The 27,858-nt window shown below is 37.0% G+C and overlaps 1 protein-coding gene, 1 long non-coding RNA gene and 1 pseudogene across 2 annotated transcripts; 2 read left to right on the top strand and 1 right to left on the bottom strand.

Moving 5' to 3' along the window:
• Positions 1-11,027, top strand: part of LOC115424907 (brain-specific angiogenesis inhibitor 1-associated protein 2-like protein 1) — a 35,098-nt pseudogene extending 24,071 nt beyond the window's left edge.
• Positions 11,028-12,499: 1,472 nt separating this feature from the next.
• On the bottom strand, positions 12,500-27,438 carry LOC115424690 (brain protein I3-like). Its single transcript, XM_030142080.1, is given in 4 exon segments — positions 12,500-13,850; positions 13,852-13,921; positions 25,174-25,282; positions 26,850-27,438. Coding segments are annotated over 4 exon segments (390 nt in total). The 5' UTR covers positions 26,998-27,438; the 3' UTR covers positions 12,500-13,787.
• On the top strand, positions 18,269-23,262 carry LOC115424691 (uncharacterized). Its single transcript, XR_003936121.1, has 3 exons — positions 18,269-18,408; positions 20,948-20,953; positions 23,252-23,262. It is a non-coding gene; the product is annotated as an uncharacterized LOC115424691 (long non-coding RNA).
• Positions 27,439-27,858: the final 420 nt, after the last annotated feature.

Raw genomic sequence — 27,858 nt, forward strand, 5'->3', positions numbered from 1 at the left:
GTGGTACTAAAACTGAGTACATCTTCTTAGTTGAAAACCTGTTCCTAAATATAAAAAGTCACGGTTATTACACGTGTGTTTAAGTGAGCTGTATTTTCCAGGAAGGCTTGAGGTCATTTATCAGAGGTTTACAAAGAAAACGTCTGTTCTTCAGGCCGTTGTGCAAATATTAATCATATGTAAGGAGAGGCTGATTGCTACACACTGATTACAAACGTTTGAACAAGTTTAGACAATGACAAAGCAATGACATAAAGCCCTTGGTTTGAGCTTGTGATACAAACTCACTCACATTCATTTTGTACTAGAACTTTGCATTCTCTGTGAAAACTCCTACAGTATTCTTATAAAATAGACATTTTTATCTGTTAAACCTGAGAAACTGTTGGAAGACTCTTGCTTTTGTTTTGTTTAATCATTTGTCTAGCATCATTACTTTTTCATTATGATGTTTCTCAACTTGCGTTAGTGTTTTGATCACTAACCACACCATTATAAAGTCAAGTTTATTTTTGTATGTGAGTGGGCAGGAACAAATGGTTGCATGATTTCTTTTTTTTCTTACCCAGGCCACAAGAAATTTCATAACTATAGGCCTCTGATGTCTGACTAAGACATAAAATCATTTATCAAACAGATGCATTGTGGTTCGTGACAAATGTTCAGTATTTGTGCAGGTTGGAGATAAGACATCACCTCCCAGACTTTCATCTTTATGTTAGTGGGTTCCTTCTTCCTTGGAAAAGATGTAAAATAACATACTAAAGCCCAAAAAGGAAGATTTGTTACCAAGAAAACAAAAAACAGGATAAACATTCAACATACTGGCCTGCAGGGAGTTTTACAAATCCAAGCTATCCATTTATCAGGATTTATTCGTAGGTAGTGAATTTGAGCTTTTTACAGCTATTGTAATAATGGGCAGGCATCCACACAATGTACACAACAACAGAAGGAACTAGAAGAGCTCTGTGTAATCTCAGTGCAGTAAAAATGAGCAGATCTGGCTTTATGTCTCCGTAACTGTCTCTTCTCTCAGACTGCCCGTCCTGGAACCAAGATGCAGAAAATGATGATTTCAGGGTAAAGTAACAGCCCTTCATTGAGCGGCAATAATTTAGATCGCTGGGGAACGAGAGCTGGTACAAGTCTGGCAGTAGGATAGACGGCAGATATAATCATCTCTAATGTGGCTCCTCTCCTTTCTCTTTGTCTCTGTTTTTAAGGAGGGGCTGGTTCCCTTCATCTTACTGCCGTGCACTCACTGAGCCACTCGTGAATAACAACAGGTAAGGAGACGCCACCTTCCAGTAACACACACACACACACACACACACACAAGCTGGTTTCATGTTGCAGCCAGCTGTATTGTTGGCAGGGCTTCCTCTAGTTACTCCTGTTAGAGTGATAAGCTTTCTAATCCTATTCGGGACTCTCCTCTTCCTCAACCTTTGATTCCTATTGTGCCTCAGTCACATTCTGCCCTTAGTTTCCTGAACTGTTGAGGTACATGACACCTTTTGGTCTTAGAATGATTTATTTGGGATTTCGATATGAAAGTGAAAACATGTAGCCCTAATATGTATATTTAATCTAATTCAATCCAAAATTGGACTTTCATACAAGCCCAGCAAAATATCAGGAAACAGGATGTTGTGTGCTGATGAATAGATTCTGCTGCTGATGAGAGAAAGAGGGGGTTCAGAGACTTGACTCCAGGGTTTTCTTCAAAGAGACTAATCCCTGTCGGATTAATTTATTAGATCCTAATATGCTGCACCTCCCACAGAGAGGCTGACAACTGCTACCAGTCATGGAAACACAAAGTTTAAACCAGAACCAGTGCTACAGGACATAACACACAGTACATACATTAATGTGATTGTGGAACCTTGGGTGACCTAATTAACTCTTCACCTGCTGAGTTGATTCTTAAAATTATGTGTCTAAATTTGGTATTAACTGACATGGCACCGGGCAAAACCAAATCCATGCTGTTAACTTTTACTGGCAATACAGACTTTAAAACCTCCTCAAAGATGTGCTCGCAAAAAACATCAGCAGCAAACTACTGTACAGTGAGGTCAGAAGGTTACATCTCCACTAAATGCAGTCAAAGCTAGTCTTTCCAAATTCTGGTTTCAATATACATTTCTTCATTTTCCTCATTTAGCCAAACCTACTTTACTCTGATGATGAGAAATATCAGAATTACAGTATAGAGACTTTTTAACCTCCTTTTGCCTTTCATTGTGGAGAAATCTGACAAGAGAGATTCCCATATGTCTGAAGGAGCTATATTAATTTCTGCAAACAGTAATACACAAATAGAAACACCATGGAACCACGCTGCCAGTGAATCATTCAGGAAGGAGCACTGAAAGATGAAGAAGACAGATTTTAATGCGACGGTTCCAAAAACATCCCAGGACAACAGTCTTTGAACTGGCAAAGATGTTGGAGGAAAAATGTCTCCATCCACCGCAAAAAGAATTCTGTCTTGAAAGGCTGTTCCCCAAAGAAGAGCCAGTGCTCAAAACAGGCGTAAAACAGCAGGATGATCCAATAATCCTGAGACAAAATGTTAACAGCATGGCTTGGGGCCAACCAGGTACATGCTTTTCGGTGGATATCACTGATCCTTGAGGGTTCCCCAATCATAACTTTGTGCCGAATTGAAAAGCAGGCTCATGTGAAGAGGCACAAATGTGATTTAGTTGCACAAGTTCTGCAGGAGGAGCAGCTTAAAACCCCTGCGGAAGTTTGTTGTATACTACGGAAAGTTGCATAATTTGAAGAAAATGCAACCAAATATTAATAGTGTGTCTAAGGGTGCTTCTGTGAAACTGGTGCATAAAAACAGGACAGAGGGGCTAAAAATTCAAACCAGATGTAGACTAATGTTATGAAGCAAGTTTGGAAGCGCTTTGGGTCTATTTTGAAAATAAATATTCACTGACATAAAAGAGAAACTATTTTTCAGATAAAACACATTTTTATATTATTTTTATACAAACATCCGCATGTAACACAGTAAAAAGGACACAAAAATTACGCTCTATTTTTTCGAATATCTCTATTCTCTCACAGGTACATTTTGGGAATTGAAGTAATTATACAAGGCAGGGTGTTTCACAAAAATGATCGCTGTTGCAAAATAATTTGTGATTTATTTGTGTTTAAATGGTCAAGTTCTGCATGTAACGCCAGTGGACACGATGGGTTTTACAGGAAACCTGGAATGGGACTGCAGATTCATGAAAAGCCTGCATGTCTGGATTAGAAAAACCACTAGGATCATCAAATTTAACACAGTGTCTATTTATAGCGTATATAAGATGATTTCAAGCCGTGTTTTCCACATCAAATGTACTGACACCTAGGTAGCTTTTCATGTCCCAGTTTTGGTCAAATTTTTGGCCCCAATATTTGATTAAAAATTCATTAATTTTGGGATGGCTCAGAGCAGGAGTATGTATATATTTTTTGCATTTATCTGAGGTCATCCTTAGGTACATTCTGGGGGGAAATAAATCTAAATTTCTCTTTTATTTTTGGGTCTTAAAAGCTGGCAAAATGAACCCAGTTTCATAGAAGCACCCCTAAACATTTGTCCATCTGAGAATGTGAAGTAAAAGCTGAAATTGAAAAATTGCTTTACTGTTGTAAAATTTCACATGATCACAATAAAGTAGTCAGGCTAACTGAACTGACAGAGGGAAATCATATTGAAATGAAGTGTTAAAAAATTTTTGAATGCATTTAGCCAAATTGTATGTAAACGTCTGACCTCAGCAGCTGCAGGGAAAGACAAATGCATGTCTTGTAATTGGTTAAAATTGCTTTTTGCTTCTCCTGTAATTGTCTTTACCATTGCCTTTTCATCTGTCTTGTTTCCCTCTACTTATGTGTGCTCTGCGTTTCTATTTCGGTGCTTTCTCATCTCTTGTACCATCAATTTTCTTCCTCCTGCTGCTGCACCACAGTGTCTCCGTGGCCCCGTACAGAAGTAGGAGTGTCGTCAACCTGCATCATCAGGACACAGAGACCGACGAGGCCACCATGGTGCTCCCCCCAGCCGATTACTGTGACACCCCACAACACAGCCTCATCAAGAACAACACTTCGTCCACCAATAACAACCATCAGCACTCCCCCACGCCCTCTGCAGCCTCCTCCTCTTCGTCTGATCAGACCACGGTCAGTCAGTGGGTTGCTGATTTGCTTAATGAGCAACCTGGGGCATTTTCATAGTAGCCTCACTAGTTAAAGCGTCATGGTCTGTTGCACAGCAATTGCATGAAAAAGGGGCCAGTACAGCTAAGTCCTATCCTTAAAACCGATTGCTCTAAGAAATTAAATCAACCCGGAACAGCCTGACCCTTTTGTCTTGCTGGCATGGCCCTGCTGTAGTGTGCTGATAGGATTGGCAAGCAAAGACTGCGTCTCACCTGATCCCTGCTGGAGCATAGCTACTGTACCCTCAGCTGTACAGCCTTATCTTGACTGTGGATGACAGTACTTGTGCTTGAGTTGGTGGTGTCAGATGAGCCTTTATGTCTGTCTTTGAAACTTGACCACACTCTGATACACTCAGTGTCACCTGACATACACGATAACAGACAGTGGAAAAAAATGCATGCAGTTTATATATGTGACATAACGCATCCATACCAAGGTTATAAGTTTTGGATTTTTCATTATAGTTTAGTTTTGACTTTTTTTTCCTCTAAGTCAGTTAATTCGAATTAGTTTTTAGAGCAGATTTTCTAGTTTTTATTAGTTTTTGTTTTTTTCTAAATGCTTAGTTTTAGTATTAGTTTTTCTTATTTTTTTATCTTCCTTTCCGTCATAGTCAAAGAAATCCCATACAGGATTCTGCTACTTTCTCCCAACTTTAGTCTCCATGTTGCCAGATAGAGTGGGGATGAGAAATCGACTCTAAATGACAAGTAACAAGAAGTGACAGACCACGAAGTGCTGCCAGCTAAAATTGGTTGAGCTAACTAAATCGATTTCATATCAATCTGACATTGACAAAGACAAAAACGATGGGAATTTTGTCCACAATTTTTATACGTTTTAGTAAGTTTTGTAAGCACACAATTCAGTTTCAGTTATCATTTTTTTCTTTTAGTTTTTATTTATTTCAATTAACAAACATATTTTTTCAATTCTAGTTTTCATCATTTTGTCAGTTTTTGTTAACAATAATAACCTTGATCCATACTCAATTCTGCAGTGAAATGGTCTGTTTTTCACCATAGGGCAGGTGTCATTATAATTATTATTTTTTTTAAATATATCAAAAGTAAATATATCATTGTTTGAAAATGCATTTTACAATTTTTTGCCACCTCTCACGCAAAGTGGAATATAGTTATTAATTTATGAATGTTCTTACATTTGTGTACGATGCAAAATGTTTGCAAAAGTTGTGGTTTTGCCTGCAAAGGCTTTTGTAGTCCACCTGTACTGAATACATGTAAATTTGCTGTGGTAAGTCAGGGTTAAATACACCTGTCCTATCTAACAATCACATATGCACCCTCTGCACTGCCTCACACTCTCTCTGCTTTCACAGACAGTGTGTGAACTGTTGATGGTATTTGAGCTTCTCAGCCTCAGCGGGTTGTTTGCATTTTCATGTTTTTGTTTTTGTTTTTATGCATGACCATCTTTATGTACGTTTCCTGTTGAACACTATCATACTCCTGCAGACTGATCGATCAGTCTGCAAGAGTGTGATGCCGGTGGCTGCGTTACTCTTTTCTTTCCTGAACTGCCTCAACAGAGACACTGAAAACAGAAGCCGATGTTAGTGTGTGATCTTTGGCTGGTCCAGATGTTTGATGATCAGATAACAATGGAAATACTTTTCTATTTCTTGCCAGTGCAGTATTCATTATTTAAGACTCATGCCGCAGGCAGGAATACAGTAATAGTCAGTGATTGATTACCGTCTGGTGTGTGTGAATGTGGCCTGTCAGTCTACATCCGACCTACACTTCATCTTTTCACCACTGACTCTTTCCTATGGTAGAATTCCAGACTAGGTGAACCCGATACCCACTTCTCTCTCTCTTTATCTCTTTCTTCATTCTTTCAGTTTCTGTGTTGTTTTGTTTATCTCAACATCAGCGCACTTGTATCGGTCTCTAGTGCATACCTCTCATATCATCACTCTTCTTCTCTTCTTTTTCATACCTTCCTTCATTTCCAGGGTAAATAAAGGTCACTTCCAAGGAAGTTTACCCTCCCTTCATTCACAATGACTCACAATCCCTTTCTTTAACTCAAAACACACACACACACGCAAACAGATCCCAGAATAGACCTGCTTGTGGGAAAAGTGCTGCACTGCTACATTAGACTTTAATACTTGGCTTATGTTCACTTCCATATATGATGGGCAGCTGAGGGTGTGTGTTCTTGTGTGTCTATATTTGTGTATTTGCTGGGTTAGTGAGCAACTTGAGGCTGCAATTTTTGTGACCATTAATGTCAGCCTATATGCTCTATGCTCTATCACTCTGTTTTCTCCAAGTACTTGGTTCTGAATAAGTTGTTAAAAGTGTTTCTGAACCAGACTGATGGAAGTGAGTAGAAATGTCATTTTTACAACTTTTACTGTTTTTTTTTTTTTTTGTCACTAGTTGCTCATTCACTTCAGAGGGGACATTGAGCAGAAACTGATTTCTCTGATAATTCATATTGTTATCTACAAGCTCACTGTGATTAAGTTGAAATGGAAAGTATAGTAAAGGCTCTTTCCAACCCAGCAGGTTGGTCCACAGGAGGAAAGATGAGAGGGCGAAAGGGGAAGGGAAGGAGGAGACAGGAGGGTAGAGGGGGAGGTGGGGTTACCCTGGAATGCACTGTCACTGTGCAAAAAAATGCACCCTCACTGGTTTGGTGTTTTGTGCTGAAGAACAGATAAGGACTTTACAGGAAGGGATATATTTAGAGGATGGGACAGAGATATGTGAGAGATCGAGCTAAAGAAAGGCAGACGGTGGGAGCCTTCAAGTTGAGTACAAGTCAAGACAATATTTCTGGATGTTTATAAATCTGTCAAAGAGGAAAACAAAGGTGAAGACACTGATATCTCCCTGATTGAACAGTGAATTGGCATCTTGACTGTGCTCGAGTATGGGTTAAGGCTGCTGTCGTGTCTCAAGAGAGAGGGTTAAACGGTATGTGCAGCCGTGTAGAATAAATTAGAATTGTTTATGTGCAAAAACAAACGTGGCTGCCCCAGCCTTGAGTGCTGCTACGTGATTGTTATCCAAACATCTGCAGAAGGGGGACGGATGTTAAACTGTGTCAGTCCTGTGGGAAATAACAATGGTCTCAATAAGTGAAGACTGCCAAGTTAAAACCACTCAACCCTGCTAAGTTATCCATTCCTGCCCTCTTGTGGAATTTCCAGAGGACTGCAGTTATGTTTAGCATTCATGGCAATGCATGGTCAACAAAGTATTTCTTACAGCTGCAGCAGAAAAAGGGGGAACTTTGAGCTCTCTGTTTGCAGTAGATACACGCCCACCCATAAGCTGATAATGACGGACAGACTGGCCATGAGTCTGAGTCTTTACGTGAGTAAGGTACAGATTCAGTCTGACCTCTCATTCTGTTTAGATGTCTCACTTTATGCTTAGTCACAAATGTCTAACCACAGCAATGAGTCCATAAGTTAGTGTGATCAGGGATGATATAAGGCAGTGGTTCCCAACCTTTTTTTGGCTTGTGACCCCATTTTAATGTCACAAATTTCTGGTGACCCCAGATATTCAAAATTGAGACATTTTTCTCTTGGAAATGTCTTAGCGGGGCCAGGCAAGTGAAGAAATCTTTCCATTGCCTGTTCGGGCTGGTTTTCTGACCACAATTGTGTCCGGGCAGGTTAAAGCGTAACGTACGTGGTCAAATGATCAGGTCAATCAAGATATGCCCTCTCAGATATTATATCCTGCATTTTATTTGAACTTGATTTTTAGTAGGAAAAGTGTGTGGTGTTTTGATAATAATGAAATATATATTGAATCATTTAAAAATGTTTTATTAGTAACTTTTTATTTTTTTTTTTTTTTATCAATTACTAGAAATTTCAGGTGACCCCATTTTAATTTCATGTGACCCCACATGGTGTTGTGACCCCAAGGTTGAAAAACACTGATTTAAGGTGAACAGAGTAACCATTTTTGAATTAAGGAGGATTGTAGTTTTCATGCGGTTTGCGTTTATGTTAGTCTTTTGCAAAATACGGGGCATCACAACACTATTGTTTTATTTCAGGGAGACTGTAGAGTGAGAAATACAGCAATATACATGTTAAAGAAGTTTCTTTACCATGTATGTCACATATGCACATATATCAGGTGCATCACAAAAATGTGATCTTTTGGTCACCTCTGTACAGAAGAGGCATCAAAATGTGTACATGGATAGTAATATCCCAACAGCTAGGTGGGTTATCTAACAGCAAGATATTTTCTTTTTCTGCCCAATAAAATAGGAATGCTCCTGTTAAATGGTCATCTTTCATCTGTCTGATCAATGTCTGTCTTTATCAGGAAATGTAATGCAATGTAATCAAAATTGGAAATGGTTATTTGGTATCACTAGTGGTGTGCAGCAGGTTGATATTGGATGTCCCTTTCTGTACGGAAGTGACTGGAATGGCTCAGATGCATACTGTCTGTACCATGCATGTTACTGTAGTCCTCATTCTAAAGTCTTATTGAAATTTGAAAACAATGTTTTTGAGATGCCCTGTTCAATGCTGTATTTTTGGAAGAAGTAAAACCCTTTCAGACATAGAACAAAACTTAAGGCACTTCTGTTTTAGCTCTGACCTGCCCACACTGTACTACCGTGGCACTGACATTTGGTCATCATCAGAGAACCTCATGTGGTTAATTGAGGAACAAAGTTACAATTCAAGAAGGTCCACATTCCACGAACTGCCTTCTAATGTGACACACCATGTCAACTTTCCCACGCCCTCCCTCCCTCCTCCTCCTCCTCCTCCTCCTCCTCAGTGTATCCTGTGTCCTCTCCTAAAGCACCTTAAACATGCACATCCAGTAACTATCAGAAAAGCCTCTGAATAAAGCACTGGGAGCATAAATGTGCCATGGTATTAGTCTACTGCAGTGGTTCTCAATCTTTTCTGTGGGGCCCCGCTTTGGAGGATGAAAAATCTCCAGGCCCCCCTCAACCCCAACAACATTGTAACAGTGGTGTAATTATAACTTATATTGAAAGAAACATCAATATCGTAACAATACTTTTTGCTTTTCCTTGAGTAATTTGTTGTGCAAATTAAAAAGAACTTAGATTTTTGCTTGAACAATACAAATAAACTTAACAAGACTGCTCCCTGAACAAATATTTTTCCAAATAAAAATAAGAAATGTGCAATTATCTTACAACTATGACAATAAAGTTACTTTTTTTAGAACAACACACACAGTTTGGTAACAAAGATGAACTTTTGAACAATATCAGTGGCTGCAATGAGCCTGTTTCCATTCCACATCTCAGAGCATTAAAGAGCAAACTTTGCAAAACCAGAAACATTGTACATTTTTCTTTTCCAATCAAATCTTTGTCCATTCTCCAAACCTAAATTCTTTGTCTAGTCTAGTGACAGATCACCATGGCAGTAGATTGATTTGTCGTACGTCCCTAAAATGAGTCCAGGTGTTCTAACACTAAATAAAACATTAGTTCCACCTGCTCCATGTTCTAACCTGAAGAGGAAAAAAACACCCAGCACTGATCCCATGACATGACCCCCCCCACCCCACAGTTTGAGAAGCACTGGTCTACTGTATGGAACTGCAATATGTTTGGATTTGTGAAACTGATGGTGTGTGTTTTCCCCACAGATGACGCAGCCTAACGGCATCTCGAGACCTCCGCCTGCTTACCTGGCGTAAGTTCTTCCAGAACATACAAGTGCCAATCTGCCATTCTGTAAATCAGATTCTTCACTCACTTCCATTGTGTTTTCACAGGGGAGGGAACCCATTTGCCACAGTCCGGCTACGTCCAACCGTCACCAACGACCGCTCTGCACCAGTCATTTGATTCGTCCACATTTCTACCCAGCCTCAATTACCTTAAACTCATGTCAATCATCCTGTGTCGTCAACCTGGGACATGCCTTTTCTTGGTCTGGATGGAACCAAACTAAACCTGGCCAGCACTGAGAAAACAAAATGCCATTGGAATCTGGGATGTCCTTATTGCTGCAAACTCTCATAATGGAAGTCTGTGGGACCACTTTATCTACAGAAGATGCCCATATATTTAAGATATATACATATATATATATTTTCTATGTCTGTTTTTGTCTTTTTGTTTGTGGTGGCGATGTTTAAATGACCACATTCTTACCTGCACTTGAGAACGAGATGAATAAACATGGTCAGAAAATATTTATGATGTTGCAAAATGACTGTTAGAAATCTTTAATGTTGCCATAGGACAGTAGAAGAATGTACTGTAGAGGACATCTGCATTTCACCGTCAGGTCCTTGTGATAATTGTTGCTACTCAGTGTCGATTCTGATTAAAATGATTGTGTCAGCTCTCAATGTGAGGAGAGACAACCGCAAATGATATAGAGGGATGCACCACAAAGGCACACAGGTGATCTGTATCCTGAAGTCTCTCGTGTTGTGTATATATACATTTGTACAACAAGAGCTATAAATATTGTCCTTTGCCATCTAATTTAACTTTTGTAGAACCAAATGATTGTGTTAACAGGCCTTTGCCTTAATGACAGACATATCCATATCTACAGTAACAAAAATCACTTACCTGTTGCTATATTCAGTTCAGATTCTGGGCATGAGTAGGTACAAAGGACTCATCTTCAAATAGACAGTGCAATCATTTTTGCTTTAATCATTACACATGGTGTTTTAATACCACAGTGTGTGCACCTTTTGGCTTTTAAGCCCCCATTACACTAATATTTGCTGTATGGAAAATAAAGATTTATTTCTTCACCTGGTTTGTTTTTTTTTTTACTGTAAATTGAATATATTAAAATTAGTTTCTGATTTGGCTGTTGCCATGTTGGATTTTTGGAGCTGAAAGTGACCGTATTTGGACAAAGGGGGCAGGACTGCAGCGTTAGCTTACCAACTCAGTACAATGACAAACTTAAACACTAAGTTATTTTACAGTATTGTTAGTGGAACCTGTGCACAACAACTATAACTGTCAGGGAGAAAAAAATATAAATAAAATATAAAATTTAATGCATGTCATATAGACCTGTCAATCAAAGCCAAATACAGCAGACATCTGCATTCCTTCTATTTCACCTGAGATCTAATTAATTGAGGAAACATTTAAAGATGGACCATCAAATAATTTACAAGTGGTTCCAAATAAAATGTATGAGCCAGAACGACTCCTGAATTTGTATTTTTAGGAAGATTTTGCATGTAAATCTATGGTCCGCCCCTAGTGGCTGTCAGTGGTATTACACATTTATGATATTTATGCACTGGCTTCAAATTGGAGGCTTGTATGGAAGTAACTGTCTCATCAGATTTTGAATTATAAAAGCCACTGAATTTCTAGCACTGAACTTTTTTGCACTGAAATTAAGTATCTGAATTTTTTGTCTCTGAATTCAACTATGTTCAGAAATTTAGAATAAAAAAAAAAATCCAGATACTTAATTTCAGTGCAAAAAAAAAAAAATCAGATACAAAAATTCAGATACTTAATTTCAGTAAATTCAGACACTTAATTTCAGTGCCAAAAAAAAATTCAGGTACTTGATTACAGTGCAAAAAACAGATACTTAATTTCAGTGTAAAAAAAAAATTCAGATACTTAATTTCAGTGCAAAAAAAAAAAAAAAAAAATCAGATACAAAAATTCAGATACTTAATTTCAGTGCAAAAAAAAAAAAATCAGGTACTTAATTACAGTGCAAAAAAAGAAAAAACAAAAATCAGATACTTAATTTCAGTGCAAAAAAAAAATCCAGATACTTAATTTCAGTGCAAAAAAAATCAGATACTTAATTTCAGTGCAAAAAAAATCCAGATACTTAATTTCAGTGCAAAAAAAAAATCCAGATACTTAATTTCAGTGCAAAAAAAAAAAAAAAATAATTCAGATACTTAATTTCAGTCCCAAAAAAATCCAGATACTTAATTTCAGTGCAAAAAAATTCAGATACTTAATTTCAGTGCAAAAAAATCAGATACTTAATTTCAGTGCAAAAAAAAAAAAAAAAAAATCAGATACAAAAATTCAGATACTTAATTTCAGTACAAAAAAATTCAGTACTAGAAATTCAGTGGCTTTTATAATTCAAAATCTGATGAGACAGATTTACTTCCATAGACTTGGTTTTACCACATAGTAAAGAGTGTAATTTTGACAACTTATTTTTCATTTTGCTAGTGTAGTGCAACTCATCTAACAGTTCAATGAAATCAGGCAAGAACCCCAAAACTTAAGTAGCATTCTTTTTTAATTACAGTAACTCATATATAAAAAGTAAGAACCTCAATCATAAGAGCGTGCGTAGTGTGTTTACTAAAGCAACAAGATTTAAAATCCCTCCCGCCCTGTCACATTTCTTTTTTTTTTTCTGCCGTGGACAGTTAAATAACAGCTTACAGTGATGGAAGACATACATAGATACGCCGCAAATACAGGGACATAGACATTCTCAATTGATTGTCTGGTTGGGAGGAACAGGGTAAGGTGACTTGTCACAGAGTAGAGTACACCCATTATTTGTTTTTAACTCTCAGCATGCTTCTTTGCGGTGACACTCTGCATGTTAAAGGAGGAGTTTGCAATCTGACATGACGTTTTCTTTAAGTAGGTAGAAGTCCAAAGTCTAACAGTGATTGAGGCTGTAAAGTCAAGGGCTTTTTCAGATTGTATATACCTGAGGTCTGCATTGGCCCTGGAAAAGCACAACCTACAAGAATCAGCATCAAACAAACAGTCAGTGCAAATATGGCCCCAAGAAAAAATATCAAAAAAAACCAAAAAACAGACAAAATATTTCCGGGCTTTCTGTCCGACAGAAGTCCATCGTTCACCCTGGACAGTTCATGTCCAATGATCTTTTTTTTTTTTTTTTTTTTTTTTTTTTTAAACCTGAAAATGCACAAACACGTGGCATTCTGAGACAAACAAAAGAACAAAAATATCTTCAAAAACAGGGTGCATTTCCTGAAAAATCTAATAGATAAGTGATCAAAATGGATGGTGTAGGGAGTACAATGTTACTAAGCATGATCTTAACCAAATATATGTACTCAGTTTGCTAGAAAAGACAAAGAAAAAACATAACTACATGTGGCTTAGCTCTGGCTGGACAAAACATGAAGGAATCTGCTCAGCATCTTAAATAACTGAGCCAAATCTACAAAAGAAAACGATGCCTGATGGAATCTCTGGTGATCACTCAGCATGTGGTGAAGGCACTGACAACAGCTGGACATTTACATATGCTAGATTATACTCTCAACTAGCAGATGAAAATAGAATTTCTACACATGCTCTAATAAAAATTCACATCATAATCCATGGTAATAACATCATGATGAATTTGTTGTACATAATGGCAACTGCAATGTGCAACATAAAGAAAAGATTACAAAATCAAAGACGCAAAAATACTAGGTGATGTGTCAAGTGCATGTGTGTATATGTGTGTGGTATGTGTGTGTGTGTGTGTGTGGAGGTGGAGGAGGAGCAAGCGCATGAGCTGTGGTTTGGTCCCTCTAGCCGAAGGTGGCGCCACAGTTGGGACACCTTCTCTGGCGCAGTGCAAAGCAGAAGAGGAATACCCAGGGGGAAGAAGAAGATCGCACACAGGATGCCCAAGCACGTGAAGTCATCCTCCAAGACGCCAACTCCTGCAAACAAATGTGGTCAAATATGGTCAGAACTTGAATACACAAGACACAACAAACTGCTCATCTGCACTCCGCCCTCCTTATCACAGATGTGGACCATTTCCTGACGTTTACAGTAAACAAGTCTGACCCATGTGAAGGGACAACAATAGGGCTGTGTATTGACAAGAATCTGGTGATATGATATAAATCACAATACTAAGATCAAGATACGATATACAGGGGTTGGACAAAATAATGGAAACACCCTTCACCTCAAGATTGATAATGCCCCAATCCATACAGCTAGAATTGTTAAAAGAATGGCATGAGGAACATTCTAATGAAGTTGAGCATCTCGTATGGCCGGCACAGTCCCCAGACCTCAACATTATTGAGCATTTATGATCAGTTTTAGAGATTCAAGTAAGACGTCGATTTCCACCGCCATCGTCCTCTAAAAAGAGTTGGAGGGTATTCTAACTGAAGAATGGCTTAAAATTCCTTTGGAAACAATTCACAAGTTGTATGAATCACTTACCTCGGAGAATTGAGGCTGTAATTGCCGCAAAAGGCGGACCTACACCATATTAAATTATATTTTGTTGATTTTTTAAGGTGTTTCCATTATTTGTCCACCCCTGTATCACGATTAGTGCTGGGCAGCGATTAAAAATATTAATCGATATAATCGCGTGGATTTCTACGATTAATCACATAGTTATAAGGGAGGGGTGTTGCCGGCATCAACAGCATGTATTGCCTTGAAGTGATATTTCAGACTGGAATACTCCGGTGATAAAAATAATTCCACATTGCAGTTCTTATAAACAACTTTGTCCTTTTCAACCCCACCATCTGAAGACATTTAAAATAAAAATGTCCATGTAAAAGACTAAGTATTTTTCTCCATGTTTATGGTCCACACCAGTTTATTTCCAGTTGTGAGTGACTGACAGGAGGTCTTAAGCCCACACCAAATGCTGTCACTGGTGAAATGCATGATGACGTTGACTGTCAAACCAACCCCTGATCCACATCCCCCCTGTCCTGTGACCCATGGTTTACCTACGTGTATTCACAGAGCGACAACAACGGACTTTCAAATAATATGTGATGTTCAGTTGTTTCAAAGCAAGCAAAGGGGGCCCTCTAGCGGTCGGAATAAGTAGCACTAATGTATGTTTTGTCCTTTCGGTGTTCCTGTAGTCAGTTCGGACATAAGAAGGAACTAACAGAACACGTTTCTTTCCCTCTGTTTGTGTGGCCTGAAAAACATTTGCCTGTGAGTATTTTATGTTCAGTTGTTGTAAGAATGAATAGTATAAATATCTCTGATGTGAACCTTTGTTTCTGGATAAAAAGACGTAAATCTTAAGTTAATCTGTAAATGCTAACTGTTAGTGTGTCTATGGATTTTCCCATTCAAGTTAGTATCGAGCTAGCGATCTTTTCCCCATTCACTTAAATGTATAATGCCATGTAAATGTACTAAGGCAGTGAACAGAACTGAGACACATTTTGTTTGTATGTTGCAGTTTTACAGTGAGTCTCAAGTAAAGATTTGGAGAGGAGTTTTGGGCGTTTCTTGGTAAACCTGTTGTTTATCTGCCGAGCTAATCGCTACATGCACACAAGCTGGGGCAGAAGAATAGGAGTTAGAATGAAATGGCATTAACGTGAGATAAAAAAAAAAAAAAAAATGTCGGCGTTATTTAATGAATACGCTAATGCTGTAATAAGCATTAACTTGCCCAGCCCCTAATCACGATATATCATGATACTGTTAAAAAGGCAATTTTTTTTTCTTTTTAAAAAGATTATTTCCTGGAAGAATTGAATTACAACAGAAATATGCACAATACTAAACACATTTTATTTGATCCCAACAGGATCTAATGTATATTACAAAACGTTCATGTGTTCAAACTGAAATTATGTTTTACAGACATTACAGTTAAAGATCCTGTTCAAATGTTCCTATTCTGTTAGTTCATAACTAACACTATTTTTGTGCAATCCCAACAAAGAAACCACAATTTTCAGCACATGTTAGTGTATATGTATATAATACCTTTTTCTCTTTTTTACTTCAGAAGGCAAACAATTCTTCTGTTTTTCTATATCTTATTCTTATTTGTATTTTGATATCTGCTTCTTTTAAACTGTTTGCACCAACAGAACCAAGACAAATTCCTTTTAATGTAAAAATTACTTGGCAAGAATCTGATTCTGATTCTGATCTGATTCTGAAGAACTACCATCTGCCTCTCAGACAGTAAAAGTGCTTTTAGGATGCTTCAAATACCATTATTTAATAAAACAGTGTTAAATATAATAAATAAGATATAAACAGAGAAAGAAAGCCAAAAAACAAAAATGACCCTCTACAATATCTGCATTTGAATAAATACCTAAAACTATTGATACAGTGCTTTTTAATATCTATAACAGTATTGTGAAATGAAAATTGCGATATATTGCAGAACCGATATTTTCTTGCACCCCTAGACAAATGTGAACATTTGATATTGTTAGCCTCATAGTCATACACTATGTGGACAAAAGTATTGGGACATGTTGAATCAGGTGTTTCTTTTCTAACAGGGGTCTGGATACAAAACAATAATGGCAAATGTCATAATCAGTTTTATATTGCAATAAACATAGACTAGTTTTGTTTAAAATTGTTACTTTTGCTTCCAAAATGCCTACTGAAGTTTTCTCAGTATGATACAAGTGCAGTGCTGAATGGTCCTTACAGAAATCTGAGTAAGTATGGGGGTATATCAATCGCAGCTAGCACCACAGAAAAACAAAATAGGAACAAATAACAGACTGTTACATAAAATAATCTGTCCTCAGTCATTGCCATTGCACTAGACATAGTAAAGAATCACTATCACAACAGAAATCTGCGCTAGGAGTAAGTATGAAGTGTGCAGCAATCTTAAACTGCACCTAAACATCAAGTATTTATAGGGTCTGGAATGTTTTTCGGAAGGGGACCCCCACACTTTCTGGAATTTCTAATTTGATTGCTGAAGTGAGTATCTGATTTTCTCCAGGCTTAAGCAGGACATAATGTCTTCCACCCACTGTGCATGAGTGGATGGGAAAGTAGCCAGAAGGGCAGCAAAGGATAAAGTGCATTGTTTTTCTGTAGGTAACTTATCCAGAGATGGTTTTTACTTAATTTCTCTGAACCAAGGTTTATAATAGTTTTGTATTTTTCATTATAGTTTAGTTTATTTAGTTTTGATTTTTTTTTCTCTAATTCCGTTAGTTTTAATTAGTTTTAGAGCAGGTTTGCTAGTTTGTATTAGTTTTCATTTTTTCTAAATGCGTAGTTTTAGTATTAATTTTAGTTTTGTCGTATCTTTTGTCTTCTTCGCCGTCGTATTCAATAAATCCCAGACAGGACTCTGTTGTTCTCCCAACTTTAGTCTCCATGTTTCCAGTAGAGTTCGGACGAGAGAAGACGACTCTAAATGACAAGTGACGAGAAGTGACGGACTGTGAAGTGTCCTATGGTGTCACCAGCTAAAATTGCTAGAGCGAAATAAATCGATTTCGTATCAATCCGACATTGACAAAGACGAAAACGAAGGGAATTTTATCCATTATTTTTATCCGTTTTAGTTAGTTTGTAAGCACACAATACAGTTTAAGTTTAGTTATCGTTTTTCTTTTAATTGCAGTTTTATTTATTTCAGTTAACAAACATGTTTTTTTCAATTCTAGTTTTCGTCATTTCGTTAACGACAATAACCTTGCCTGGACACTGATTTTTTTGTTTTGTTTTGTTTTTTTTTTATCTAGACTACGATTTTAAATGTTCTACCTCTAAAATTTCTAAAATATTTTTCATGCTCTGACTGCAAATAATAATGTCTACCACAGCTAACCATCTAGTTTCTTCACATCTCACTTAGGAAGAACAAATTTCCCTTTAAACTTTAAGGAAATATTGATGTTTATAAACTATATGGACAAATATATTGGGACACATCATGGCTACAGCTGTAAGATGTCCTGTTCATGCTGATTTGAGCTATAAACATCAATATTAATAATCAATATGATATTTATCACAGTATAAAAACTACTTTTTTTGTCATTATTGTTTTGTATCCCAGACCCGTGTTAGAAAAAACACACCTGAATTCAACATGTCCCAATACTTTTGTCCATATAGTGTATGAGTTACACAATTATGCTATGAGGCTAACTCTTCTGTCATCCAAAATCCAGATAAAGATCCCAAAACGGAGACAAGTTCAGTGTCTGAGCTTACATAGGTGTGGGTTCTTGAGCACCAAGGTTATTATTGTTACCGAAAACTAACGAAATGACGAAAACTAGAATTGTAAAATATTTTTCATTAACTGAAATAAATAAAAAACTATAATTAAAAGAAAAAAAATGATAACTAACTGAACTGTATTGTGTGCTTACAAAACTAACTTAAACATATAAAATTCTGGTTAAAATCCCTTCGTTTTCCGTCTTTGCCAATGTCGGATTGATATAAAATCGATTTATATCCCTCAAGCAATTTTAGCTGCTGGCACCATATGATATTTAACGATTCGTCACTTCTCGTCACTTGCGTTTAGTCGTCTTCTGGTCCACACTCTACCTGAAACATGGAAACTAAAACTGGGAGAAAGCGGCAGAGTCCTGTCTGAGATTTATTTGATTTGACAGAGAAGAAGAGAAAAGATATAAAGAAACTAAAACTAAACTAAAACTAAACATTAGAAAAAAAATGAAAACTAATAAAACTAGCAAACCTGCTCTAAAAACTAATTAAAACTAACTGAATTAGAGAAAAAAAAGTCAAAACCAAATAAAAACTAAACTATAATGAAAAATCCAAAACTATTATAACCTTGCTGAGCACTACTGTACTTCCTGGTAGATTTTCACATTGTGCACAAACATCTCCGGAAATATAAAAATCTTGTTTTTGAAGGTAGAGTTGCTTAATCCAGAGTCACGGTAAACAAAGTGCTAAACATGGTCTCATGACTGTACCGTGCCGACAAGCATGGTCAGTAAATCTGCTGGAGGCTCTGGAAGGACTTTACAAATGCATCTATGTATCGACTTAAGAGACTTAGACTGTAACAGATGAGAATTGAAAAGCTGATCAGAGAAGCATGTTCTGCTAATAATGTGAAGGGGTAATCTGTTCAATAGAGGTAATCTTATAAACCAGACTTAATTACACTGATATTATATCGGCTCCGGTGTTGAACTGGTTTACCCTCACTGTAAGTATCACAGTACTGGTCGACTTTGGCTTCGACTGTGCCCAAGGTGTTTGAACAGCAAAAATATTTGGACGCTGGTGCAGGAAGTGTGGATTTTATTGACCATCATGCAAATGTTCAATGTTATATACAATCCCAGAACACACAATGCCTTTTGTGTTGTTAATCACAAAATAGTTATTTAAAAAATAGTTTTAAGCTATGCTTCTTCTCACTCCTTTTCAAATATTACTTTTTTTTCTTTTTCTTTTTGCGCGTATACATTATTTTATGCTTCCTTGAATTTTCATTTCTATATTACGTTGTGCAAAGAAGTCAAATAGTAGTAATCAGGAAGCTTGTATCATATCCATATTAGAAATAAATCGAAAAAAAAACAAAAAACAGATGCACTCACTTTTAATTGACATACATTTCATCACCCATACACTTTCTCTGTTAAGTTGTACGCAAGAATAGAGGGTGAATGTATAGGCTAATGCCCCTGTGATCATCCTATGTCTATTTGTTTTTTGTTTGTTGTTTTGATGATGTCTATGTCATCATTATGTGCATCTTTAAATTTTTAATTTATAGCAAACGAGTGATGTATTAATGTGGCTGTTTTATGTCTTGTTTCTGTCACCTGCCTAGGGACTGCAGATGAAAAGTACAGTCTGGAAAAAATTATTAGACCATAAAAAGTCATCAGAAACAATGGTTAGGCAATCAAGTACTAACTCCTGTGTGTATCATGTGACTAAAAAAGACCGAAAAGAAAACATGGAATGCCTAGAAGCACTGTTTTTGGCATAGATATTGATGTACAAACTTAAGTGGTTTTGGTTATTATCAAGAACAACATGGAAATGGTTAGATATCACTCTTAAATTAAATTCTTATGAGCTATTATTGTTGTTATCATTATATTTGTCTGAACAAATGTACTTTAGTTGTACCAGGTATAAATATGAACAAGAAACTGAAGAAAACAAGGTGGTCAAATCATTTTTTTCTGCAACTGTATTTATTTATACTAATTTTAGCATATTTACAAGGGTGTGTTTTTTTATACAGGATTGTTCATACATATGCATGGTCCCTATTAAATTAAATAAACCAATCAAACGTATATTTTAGAAATAGAAAGCTATGTTGCTCTTTTTTTTTGGAACGGTCAGTTTGTTTTGTGGTAGAAACTGCTGATCAAAAGCTGAACGAGTAAAACCACCAGATCAGCACTTTGTATTCATGTAAACTTGACAACATGAAACACTAAAATGTACAGTTTAACTAATGTGAATGTAATGTCACGTAGTGTACCCGAGCAAGGTTGTTTGTTCCTTTTTTTGTTGGTTGGTTTTTGCTGATTATGTGTTTGTAAATTAAAAACAAAAAAAAAACTTAAGTGAAAAAAAAAAAGTACAGTTTAACATCTGCTTTGTTAAATAGCTGGGATATACATTATAATAGTAAGTCATTGCTCAGTTTAAATACTACATGGAAGTACATCTGACTTCTGTTTAGTGTTCTTGTAAACGCGTCCTCCAGCCACCTTTGGCCCCGTGAGGCTGCACCGCCTCGTCACATGTTTGGAACTGAAATCATCTGACTGACAGGATGTTGACTCACGCAGAGAAACTGGTGTGAAACCTACAAAACTGCGGCATCATATTGGTCAAAAATTACTGTATCTCAGCAATTATGCAAATACAAAGAAATGCACAAAAACAGAAGCCAGACAAACCTACAGGAGTCACAAACCCACACCAAAATGAACTTCACGAGTCATTGGTCTGGAAATGGGCTTAGGTACAGTGAGCATGGGACACTCATGTTAACCACACACTGTCAGTGAAAGGTTTTTAACTGTGAAATGTCCCTGATCTGTCTTCTACTAGACTGGTTCCTGATATTTTTGCATAGTGGACCCTAGAATCAATCAGATGAGCTCAAATACCCATTACTGGCCTGGACCACGTGGATTATAGACTGTCTATAAAGTTTATGGGCCATGTGATCAGAATTTAGCACATGTACAGATTAACTTTACTGATCCAAAAAGGAAAATTCAGTCTCTTCATCAATAAAATACAAGCAAGAAAGAATATTGTCCATATCACTGACTGTATGTCAATATAATACATGCACAATGGATAAATGGACTATAAATGACATGTTTTGTTAACACTAATAATTATGTCCAAGTGTATATTATTAGACTAGTTTCCTTACAAATTAATTATTATCATATCACCAGCTAGGGCCGGGCAAAATAGCCAAAAAATGTTAATGAGACAAAAAATTTCAAGGCAATATTGGGAATAATATCAGTATTACTTTTAAGGCCAAGGACTGATTTTCAGTTCTGAGTGAATCTTGAAGAAATCAGATGATTATATGTGGTTTTAAACTTACTCAGGGTCAAAACATTACAGAGATCTAAAAGTAATTTTAAATAAATAAATAAATAAATAATTTTTTTTTTTTTTTTTGTATAGCGCTTTTTATGGAACTCAAAGACACTTTACATACAGCAGATAAAAACAGAATACAAACAAAAAATAGAAAAAAATAGAAAGTAGTATAAAAGTAGAAGAATCAAAATAATTGTGATGATGAAAAATGTGTTCATCATCCAAATACACAAGTAACAACTATTAGTGGTTTTCCAACAGTGTAAATAAAACAATTTACCGTAAATTCCGGACTATAGACCACACCTGAATATAAGCCGCAGACCCTAATTTTAGAAAGAAAATCAATTTTGTACACAATAAGCCGCACCGGTTTATAAGCCGCGGGTGTCCACCAGTGGCGATTTGTCATAGACTGCAAGAGAAGCCCGGCTTCCTCTATCATTATGAAAATTAAATGGTTAAATATGTTTGGTTGTGTTGACATTTCATTGACTACACATGTGTTAAAACACGTTCATCTCACAGACGAGTTCGTTCAGAATCAGCTTTATCACAAATCATCAGACTCGATGTTGTTCACTTCTCATACATTCCCATTGCGCTGTTTTGTCATACGATCTATGGTCAATGCATTTCCCCGTTGAAGCCTGGCTTCTATGGGAGTCTATGGGACCGAGTGGAACCTTTTTTTCATTGCGCCAAACTGGACGGTAATTGGATAAAGGTTTTCTTTGAGTTCAAATGAAATTATTCCCTGTATGTAAATGGGTATGATATGTGTGAGCTTGCTGTCATATCTACAGGTTTATTTGTTGTTAATATGATGATTAAAAAAACAAAAGACAAAAACGAGACAATAAAAGGATAGTAATAAAAGCACATTTTCTCTTTCTTTTTTTTTGTTGGTGGATTTATCGAGGTTTCCTTTGGATTCGTGCCGATACGGGATTGACTTGCTTTTGCGCTGACTGTGGATTCACGGACTTAAAATGACTTGAAAGACACTTGAAAGTGAACAAATTTTTGTTTTTCGTTAGAGTAGGACTTTTAATTTATTTTTAAAATATAAAGGTTAAAAACAAGTAATTACATCTGTTGTAATATCATTTTCATTTAACATTACGCACAATGTGTGCATTAATTCTGAGATGCTTTAAATTTATGACGGTCTCTGGAGAGCTTTATTGGGTGTTTTCATTCAGAGTTTTGTTTTGTATATTTGTGAAACAATATTAATATTTGAAGGCTTACTATTTTTCCTTAAAAGTTCCCCTTTTGTGTGTGTTAATATTAACTTTATAAAAGGTTAATTTGTTAATGTTATCCATTCCTGCATACCTGGTAACAATAGACAGATTCTTCCCTGGGGTGTGGCAGGTAATAAGGTAAAATCGTCGTATAAGCCGTGTCGGAGTATAAGCCGCAGTGTTGAAAGCGTGGGAAAAAAGTAGCACCTTATAGTCCAGAATTTACGGTATATTACAATTATGATAAACAACTCCATCATAACTGTTTTACCACTCCATCCCTACATCTAGTTTATGAAATGGATATTTCAGCTTCTAGTTTGATTTTTTTTTCCCCACCTCAAAAATATAATTTAAGCATTCTTAGCTTCTCATTCAACTTCCTTTTATCACTTGACCAGTGTTTATGACATTTCTTAATTTAGTCAGAGTCTCAATAATTCTTTAACTCTTTCATTTTAACATTTTCTCATTTAAGCTCTTCACACTCTTTACAGTATGAAAGCATTTTTTATTACAAGTAATAATTATTTTGTCCTCTTTAAACTGATTCAAGTTAAACATTTCAGACTTTGTGTGACTTTTTGCATCAACAATGTTTTGCTCAGTGTTTTCACTTAAACAAAATTGTCCACTTTCATTTTTCACTTCAGCAATATTTTCTAATTCAAGCTACTTCAGCTAAATTTAGTCACATTTCTGCAGCGGTTCAGCTACTTTGGAGCTCAGCAGCAATGACATGCAATTTTCTATTTCTAATGATAAAATATGTTAGATTTTATCATTTATCTGATAAGTTAAATAAAATAAATACTGTATGTTAGGATAATGATAGTTAAGTTCATATAAAAATCATATAATCATCATCATACGGTCCAGCCTTACATCTGCCTGTTTTATTATGAGGGTTATGTTAGATACCACTATTTATTTGTTTGATTCTTTACATATCTTTTCCTTTGAGCCTTAAAGGGGTCATATTTTGCTAAACCCCCTTTTATTAGTCTTTGGTACATTTATTTGTGTATTTGGACCCTAATAGTTCATAAAGTTTGAATTTGAACCCTCCAGGTGCTGCAAAGCTATCTTTATATTCATTTTGGTGAAAATCGAGTGGATTTCTACAACCCGTTTTAATTCCTTCTTAATTTGTTGCGTCTATAACTAGTTACGTCACAACATTTGCACATATAAGGTTAAGACTTCCCACGAACATTTCTCTGAGTATGACATAATTGTTTATCAGCAGCAGCAGTTGTAGTCCATACTGAAAATATGTCCAAACTTCAAGCCGATTACCTAAAATGTTCAGTTGTTGGTTGAATGGGACAGAGCAGCACAGCCAACAACCTGGAGGGGGTGGGGCATGAAGTGGCTCATTTGCATTTAAAGGGCCAGTGCTCAAAACGACCTTTCTGGTGTCATTACTCAGAAATAGGGTTGAAGATGGACCTGTGGAGTTTAATTAATGAAGAATTCAGACCCAAGCATAGCATTTACAGTTTATGTAGACCACAACATTACATTGTGAGAACTACTTGTATTTCAACTTCTTTGTTTGCTGAGTAACTAATTTTTAACTACTCTCCACTGTAAAAAGGTTTCAAGTGTCTCATGTAGATGTTTATTCAACTAGTTACTGCACATTTACCAAAGAACAGCATGGCATTAGATGTAACTCCAGTTTGTTACTTTTCCTTCTTAAAGCTGTGTAGGACTTTCGTCACCCATTTTTCATCAAATCTGTAAAACCCGAGTGATAGTGAGTATCACAAATTCGTTAGTCTTTCCATGATTATGCACCTCGATCACTTTCCTCACAATGAACAACTTCAAAGTGTACTCCATCACAAACAGTCTGTTTGTTTACATACCAAACAGAAACCAAACTGCCACATGGGCCTTTTCGGAATTCCACACAGCCGCAGCAGCAAGAAGTAATGAAGCCATTTCCGTGTTTGTTGCTGCTGCGGCCATACTGCTACTGTATGGAATTCCCATTCCCACAATGTACTTTGCAACTAAATTTCCGAAAAGCCCGAGTGGCATATCGGTTTGGTATGTAAACAAATGGATTGCTTGTGATGGAGTACACGTCAAAATTGTTCACTGTGAGAGAAGTGATTCAGGTGTGTAATCATGGAAAGACTAACGGATTCGTGATATTTAGGCTATGACTCAGGTTTTACAGATTTGATGAAAATTGGTGATGAACATCATACACTGCTTTAAATACCTGTGAATTTATATTTCACAAACACACTTTTGTCTTGTGGGTCATCACTGTCCTAGTAGACCACCACTCAGCCTATGACCAGGTTAGGTCTACTATAAGCTGTGTGCTCACCTGCAGGCAGGACAGCCTCCAACCACCACTACAGACGGCTGAATGATGGTGTACGTCCCAGTGTAGGGCTGCTGTGAGACGGCAGGGGCCATCTGGGCTGAGGGGTACGCTGAGTTAAAAACAAACACAGAGCATTCATGTCTTTGTGAACATGTATGAAAATAACTGCATTGTTATTTAACCAGCATGAGGAAGTGACGCTGTAAACCAGAGGCCTTATGTTGTTTTAAAGGTCAGTACTTATCACTGCAACAACACAGCAAGAATCAGTACAACCGGAAAAGTCTGTTCACACTGTAATACTTTAAGCACCTACTGAACAACAGTAATGATGATGACTGTGCACGGCAAGATTGGATTTTCCCAAAGTCACATTACACTGAAATCCACAGTGGATTCATTTATTTTGAAATGAAAGTGACTTGTTGGTACAAACAAAAACTTTATGGAGTAACTTTTTAAAACATTTTCATGTGTTTTTACAAACACAAAACAAAAGTAAAAATGTGAATAATTAATGAAAATAAAGCTCTAGTTAATGCCTTTTGTTTTTATTGTTTTATTGCTTCAGTTTTTCTTCATGTTTTATTGTTTCCTGGATACACTTGTATTGTTTATCCCCCATTGTTTGCATTCATGGTTCTGTTATAAATGCACCCTCTAGATAAGATGATTTATAGGAAAAGAGGAAAGTGAAATAGTCATAAGTTACAGTTCTAAATTTGTTGTGACTTTGAGGAACAACAGGTTAACCCAGCTGCAGGCCTTCCAAACCTTTGGCAGATAGTCAAATCACTACAAATGTCAGCTGACTAAGTGAACACATTTACAGAAGTTCTAATGGTGTGACAGTAGCTGTGTGTTTGTCAGAGGAGTGTGAACTTTGAGACTCAAACCTGTAGTTGCTAGAAATGTTTGCATCCACTTTGGTTCTAATTTAAAAAAAAAAAAAAAAAAACGAACTATGAGGACATTTAGACTATGTGGTTAAATATTGATGATTTTTTTAAGGTTAGTTGTCAGTTTCATTTACAGGTCAGACCAAAAGCATGTCAATGAAACAAACAGGAAATCACATGCAACTGAGAAATGAGATTTTACAAGTGCATAACTTCCTTGACGCATAGCAGTGCGACAGTCAGATGACGCCTCCTCATAATAAGATTTATGGATATTCTAAATTGTACAATACAAGAAATAACTGTATCACCTCATAGTTTGTGGTAGATCATTGTAAGAGTATGATACCAAAAAATTGACGTCGAGATAATGTAAGTTTTATTAGATCCCGTAACATATAATGTAATGTTAACACACTGAGATCAGAACGTTTATGGAACACTGGTTTTGTCTATAAAGTAAAATGTTTTCCAGTTTTTCGACCACACTGGTCAATAACACACCGCTGTACTCCGCATGCGCAACAGCCGAGCACCTGATACACGAAACTAATTACTGCTTCACTGTTTATGTGCACAAAGTTGCACATACAATACGTAAAATACACAGCCTCTTGGAAAATGCGATTTCTGAAGCTGACTGACGCCAAGCCTCAACAAAGTGACCTAAAATCTTTGTTTCAGCCGAAGACGGAAGCGAGCGGAGGGCAGTTCTCTTGACCCGTCTGGGAGCGTGTCTTCGTGGTGAACGTGTGGACAGGCTGCGACGTGCCTTACCTTGGGGGTCTGGGTACTGGTAGGGCGGCGGGGCCGCGGGTGGGATGGCCCCATAGCTGTGCTGCTGCTGCGGGCCGTACTCATATGCCCCTGGGACGGTGTTGTAGGCGGGAGGTCTGTCCTGAAGCAGAGGTTTGCTGTCCACCATCTCACCGACGTAGTGTGTCCTCAACTTGTCTTGTTCTCTGGACTTAACTTCAAATTTCAGCAACACAAACACTCACAACTACACTCTGGATACTTGGCTTGTGTTGAAGGAAAAGCCAGGAGACGATGGATGGCACGTAGTAGCGACAAAAAACAAAGAAAACAAAGAAAAGGCGCTGCGCAAAAATGAAACTTCGTCCCTCTCCATGCGCCAACTTTGTCCCCGCTAGCGCAACAAACCCAAATATTTACCAAATGTCCACTTCTAAGAGGAATGCTCTGAATCAGTCTAGTAATGGTTAACTTAACTCCATTTCCCTGCTTGCAGTTGGTCCTTTGGCACCAAAACAACAGTTATCTGTCATCGCAGCCCCTTCTAACTCAGCTGGAACTCAGAAAGGCTTTTCCTTTCTGTCTGGATTGTCACAAGAGAAGAATCATGTGATGAGCTGCTGTAGCGCCTCTGCGCAACCAAAGGCTTCTTAAAGCGACAGATCACCAAAATAAAAGGCTGTGGTGCAGGTGGTGCGTGCAGAACACTGCAGAGACATGAGCCACATACTCCTAAAGCATGACTATCACATAATACCGTCTGATTCAGATGGAAGGTGGACGCAGTGCAGTTTTTGGAGTCACTTTTTAATTTATCCGGTTGTTGCTTTGCTGCCGCATGTGTGGAGGCAACTTGTTTACACTGTTTACTTACATAATCCGTCCTTTTGATGAATGGACTACCCTGGTGTTGCATACATATTGATCCGGTTTAATCAGAGGACGTGGCTGCTGGATCTGTGCAGGACAAAGATATTAAATAAAGTACAAATTCAATAAAACACAAACGATGTTAAAGTGAATGTTATAT

This window comes from Sphaeramia orbicularis, chromosome 8 (assembly GCF_902148855.1).
Source record: "Sphaeramia orbicularis chromosome 8, fSphaOr1.1, whole genome shotgun sequence".
Taxonomy (NCBI): domain Eukaryota; kingdom Metazoa; phylum Chordata; class Actinopteri; order Kurtiformes; family Apogonidae; genus Sphaeramia; species Sphaeramia orbicularis.